Raw genomic sequence first — 5,618 nt, 5'->3', positions numbered from 1 at the left:
AAAAAAAAAAAACATAAGCCATTCTGTCACTCTTTGAGTCAGTCTTTGTTCTGTCAGAAGTTATCCCATAGATAAGTGTGACTGATCACTGCAGGCCCAGCCAGACAGGCAGTGTATAATTGAGTGTTAGGGACTAATGTAAGTGAATGGCTTAGAGCCGACTGTGATCCACAGCAACGGCAGAGGCTCAGGCACCAAGGGAGGCTTTCTGTTAGGCCCTCGGTAATACTAGCAACAACAGCCACCCAGATTACAATCTGGTGACTACCTGACTCTGTGTGTGTGTGTGGCTCAGGTTATCTTCCTTTCGTCTTCTTTCCATCCCATCTCTTTTCTTCTCTGTTTTCGTAGCTCTGTTTACCACTCTACTTTCATTTCTCCTCCCTCTGCACACCTTTTCCCATCTCTCTCTCTCTGTCTTCATCTGTCTCCCTCCCTCCCCCTCTCTCCCTGTTATCTTAGCTCTTTAATTAACGTGACATGCTGTGAAGTGAGATACTAAATAATGCAGGCTTTTCCAGTGACATTGAATCAGCCAGAGTGATTAGTGGCCACACACACAGACACACACACACACAAACACACACCAAGACAGATTTGGCCTTTCTTTTAATCTACCTTTTAATATCTGTATACATTTTTCAACTAAAATGTGGCCTAATTAGACAAATATGCACATTAATGCACTTTTGAGAATAGACTATATTACCAGTATGAATTTAAATTCGCATTAGTATTAAGGTCACAGTGGAGTATATAGGAGTTGTAAAATTAGAAGTATTGTTTTCTGAAACGAGCACAAATATGGTTTAGTTTAGTTAACAAATACAAATGATAACTTGTGAAATACAACTAAAGTAACACTTACACTGAACAACAACAAAAAGAAAACTAAACTTCAAAAATTCATAATTTTCTAGAAAATCAAAAATAAAAGATGATAATGGCCCACTAAAAACATTTAATACAAAAAACTAAATACAAATAAAACAAAAAACTGTAATTTCCCTGGGTTGTGGGTAGGCACACAAGGTACCTGCATGTTACGCCTTTTCACACTGTATTACCGAGTTGCAATATCTACTGTAGTTGTGTAAATCACAGTGCAGAGGACTTAATTTGTGCAGGGAGAGATCTAGGTTATCCCAAAGCAATTGTTTCAGACCAAACCAAGTGGAAAATCCACTGTGGGTTTAGTTGTTTTCTGCCTTGGCTGCAGGGATGCTGAGAGCTCTGGGTTCCAGCGTTCTTACCCCTGCCCCCCTTGTCTTTTTTTAATCAGATGGCTTGTTCAGGAGTGGAAGGGATTAAGACTGCCGCTGCCGCTGCTGATGACTCTGTCCAGTTTGGGAAAACCCACAAACACATGCATGTACGCACGGCACAGGAACACACAGCTGCAAGCATGCACAAACACACACACTTACGTAAAAGCAGTTTGGCACAGGCAGTCAGTGGTGATATACATATGCACATCCGATGCGGCAATATACACTATGCATGGGTTAGCCCATCTGCATGCACATGCAGTACAGGCCTATACATTCATTCAAGCAAAAATGCACATTGCACAGCTAAACGTCTCTCAGCTCACTTTCAGTGTCTCTCACTCAACACTGTCAGTTTGTGGACAGCAGCAGTGATCTGCCACGTCTCATTGTGTCATGTGATTTGAGCTGTGAGATTTCTGACACACAGACTGACGCCTGTCTCTTCTAATGCCAGACACCCACACCAGGCGCTGCAGATGGCAGAGGGACATGCAAACAGACAGACAGAGGGACAGGGAGAGTGAAAAGGCAAAAAGTCTGACTGATGAAAAGGAGAAAGAAGAATGCTGTGAGAGAGTAGTAGAAGACAAGATGAATGAGAAGGGAGGGGAGTCAAAGAGAAAGGAAACACAAGTATTTAGGACACTAAAAACTGCAACAACAGAAAAAGTGGAAGTAAGAGTTTTGCAAAAGAGGACAAAGATAGGAGAGTAAAAGGAAGGAAAAGACTAGTGGGAGGGACATAGAGACTCGAGTGGAAGGAAGCGAGCTAAGGATGAGAGGATAGAGACATTGAGCTGTATGTTGACCCAACACTGTGTGCAACATAGCCAGCAGATAACACCAGTCAGCCTCCTCCCACTTTAATCTCCCCATCGTCCATCAGTCCCTCGCTCCATCCTCCCACCCCTCCATCTTAAAGCCATTCATTCCTTTTCATCAATCTGAAATCATGGCCTTTTTTTGACGTTCATTTGTAAGAAAATCCGGTATTGACGTGCAGCCTGCTTTGTAGATTGTATAACTATAAAAACTGAGGCAGAAAAATTGAGGCCGTTGCTTTCTTGCGAGATTTAAAAAAAAAGAGAGTGAGAGAACTTTAGAAGCCGACTGATGTTTTATTGCTAAATGTTTGCCATAAGTTGAAATTCATCAGCTACTTTGTGAACTCTCTCACACGCACGCACAGACACGCACGCACCAAAACACACCTCCGGCGATCAGTGTATGGTCCTAATGAAGCGAGAAGAGGAGAGGCAGCTGCATAACTGGAGTGTAAGGCCTAGAGGGAACTCACACACTTCAAGTCTGTGTGTCGGTGTTGGTGTGTGCAGACTATATAATATCTGAAACGCTCTTAATGTGGACTTTGGAACAGCCTAATGATTGCATTTTCTTTTTTGCTTCTGTTTCTCTCTCCAGGTTGTGAGGGCCTGTTTCTATCGTCCTGTCATTCAGTGAGGCAGTGAGCTCACGGTGGATACAGCATGCATGTGTCGACATATCCCATGATGCACTCTGCCAATCCAGGCCTGCTCCTCCTTAGTTTCCTGTTCCTCGCGGATGCCGACTGTGAGTCCTTTTCAATATACTTATATGCTCAGCCACACGCACCTACTGACAGATGCATAAAGAGAAACAGTCATATTTATATGAACAGTAGATATCTTTTGAACACATGCTGTGTATACGTATATACACGAGCGCACGCAGGGTCGGAATGACCTGATTTTCTCTTACAAACCACGTCACTCCTGATATCACATCCCTACTGTATGTGTGTGTGAGAGTGTGTGTGTTTATCTGTCTGTGTGCGAGAGTGTACGAGTGTGTGTTGGTGTTGCGGAGCAGGTTTGATATGAGGCCAGCTGTTTTTGTCCATCCCAGTATTACTTGGCAAGTATACACAAACCACATATGGCAAATCAGATAATTTCCCCACTGCTTGTGTGATTGTGTTCATACTGTCTGTGTGTGTGTGATCCCTATGACTGGTCCGATGTATTTCTCAGTGTGAGTTTACATGCACATTAGCATTCTGGTTATGAGGCATATTCTGGTTTTAATTGTGGCTGCAGCCACTGATTTTTTTTTTTTGGATTGATTAATCTGTGGATTATTTTTTGATTGATTGTTTGGTCTATAAATATCTGAAAAGAATAAAAAAGGTCCATCACCATTTTTCATTTCTAGTTTTGTCAAAATGTCCTTTTCGAAAACCAAAGACATTCAGTTTAGTGTCATATACGGCTAAGAAAAATGGAACTTGGAGGCTGGAAACATAACAGAATAGTTTAATTTCAAGTGACTTATGTGACTAATTGATTAATTAACTAGTTGTTTCAGCGTCAGTTTTCCTCATAGTTTGGATACAATGTTGACATGGAACATAAAGTTCATCTTTCTGTGTATGGATTTAATTTAAAAAGTTTATTTCTGCAATTTTCTTCTGTAATGATTGCCTTCAGTCACTTTTGTGTCTGGCTTTCTGGGCACATCTTATCACCCATTTTAATGGAAGACAGCAGTAACAAAGAAAAAAGAAAATCACTTCATCATCCATTAAACCAATGCCAGACTTTGTGTTTTCATGATGTAAACCATTACTACATTGTTAATCATATATTTTTTATTTCTTTTTGTGGCTAACTACCACATGACTCAAGATGACACACCATAGCAGATGTTGATCAGAAACTTGAATACATTGTTTACATGCAAAATGTTCTTTTGCAACCGCACAGCTACCACATTCAGCTTTCTCAAAGCCTATATAAGAGCTTATCCAGATGTGACTTTTCGAAAACCTGATCATTACTGGGATAGATAAACATACTTAGCAAGAGTGTCTGCCTGTGTAAGATAAAGTCTTGGCTAGGCATGACTTCTTTATCAATTTGTCAAGTTGACGATTAGCAGTGAGGCTTTGAGACTCATAACATTGGTGATGAAACTGCCTGATTTGGGCTGAGACTAAAGATAAAAGATATGAAGACGGAAGGGTTTGTGTGGGAGGACTAAGAGATGGGATGGACTGAGAGGGAATAATGAAAGAGAAAGAGGAGGTGGTCATTCAAGCTTATCATGCAGTCTGTTAAACATCTGGGAGTTAGAGACACCAGTGATACTTGTGTCTTGTAGAATTTTGATTTGCATATTTGTTTTAAAAACCCTTGTTCCATAAATGTAGATAGGTTATGGTAAAAAAAAAAAAAACATGCAGCATGTACAGCAGAGTCTGTTGTTGGAAGGAAAATGCAGCGTAACTCCAAGCCTGTGGTTGTACGATGGTGAACATCTCACAATGCCACCCTGTTACCCTCACACACACACATACACACACACACACACACACAAGTGTATGAGCACACAAGTATAGGCTTGAGGCAGCCATTCCCATCCTGCAGTGTTTTAAAAGTACACTGTAACACAGAGCCCTGTAAAAGCACACACATCCACAAACCACTCTTGTTTTCCTTTCAGCCTCCTGCCCTCTTGTCCCTTGTGTAAGTTCCAGGGTCAGCCAGTAAAGGCCCAGTCATCCATCAAAACGATGATGCTCCCAGCTTTCCTCTATGACGGCTGGGGAGGAGCACAGATGCAACAAGGGTGGAAAGGATTCATATTTTATCTCCTCTGTCTATATTTCTCTTTTTCTCCTGCCCTCGTCTCATTCGCTGTGACTTTTTCCATTGCTCTTTTCCTGCTCGCTCTCTGCCTCTTCTTGGCACATCCATATAATCTGGTGAGAAAGGAGGGACAGCGGGCTTGAGGGGGGGAAAGGGAGGAAAGGCTGTTCTTTTCTTTTTTCATCTCATTGTGTATGACGTACAGTGCCTCTTTTAATATCAACAGTGGGGACTCAGAGAGTTGAACGTTGAGAATTCAAACAGAGGCTGCTGGGACACTGACATCTTTGGTGCTTGTCTCGTGCCTGCATGTTTTGAAATGTTAAACGCACTCTGAAATATTTCTTTCATTTGTGGTTATCTTCACCAAATGAGAGTAATACATTTAAAGCTTAAAAGGGTTTGTATAACATAGATGGGCCACCCCTCTATGCCTGGACAGTGGCATCATTTTTTTTTATCAAACTTTAGAAACACCATCTACACAGATGCTCAGTTACACCCATATACACACAACTGGACTGAGGGTATTAAGATGCAATCAGATGGAACAGCATCCCATGTGCATAGTTGGAAACCTTGCATGACATAGCACCATATGTGCATTCTGCACACAACCGCTGGTGTAACAATGCAAGCAGCGAGTTGAGCTTTGTGTGTGTTAATGGTTCTTTTTTAAATTCACATCTCCCTCTTTTTTCTCTCTCTTTCTCTCTTT

General features: G+C 41.5%; 1 protein-coding gene across 1 annotated transcript in view; it reads left to right on the top strand.

The window, feature by feature from the left end:
• ptprdb (protein tyrosine phosphatase receptor type Db) overlaps window positions 1–5,618 on the top strand; it is a gene marked incomplete in the record, with an annotated part of 146,898 nt that overhangs the window by 80,757 nt on the left and 60,523 nt on the right. Inside the window, 1 exon segment of the mRNA XM_035660027.1 lies at window positions 2,694–2,843. Coding sequence (XP_035515920.1) covers window positions 2,759–2,843 — 85 coding nt within the window.

Source organism: Morone saxatilis, unplaced genomic scaffold (assembly GCF_004916995.1).
Source record: "Morone saxatilis isolate NCDOM2014 unplaced genomic scaffold, NCSU_SB_2.0 Contig17, whole genome shotgun sequence".
In the NCBI taxonomy this organism is placed as follows: domain Eukaryota; kingdom Metazoa; phylum Chordata; class Actinopteri; family Moronidae; genus Morone; species Morone saxatilis.
The sequence above is the reverse complement of the archived record's forward strand: the minus strand, read 5'-3'. Positions and strand labels throughout refer to the sequence as shown.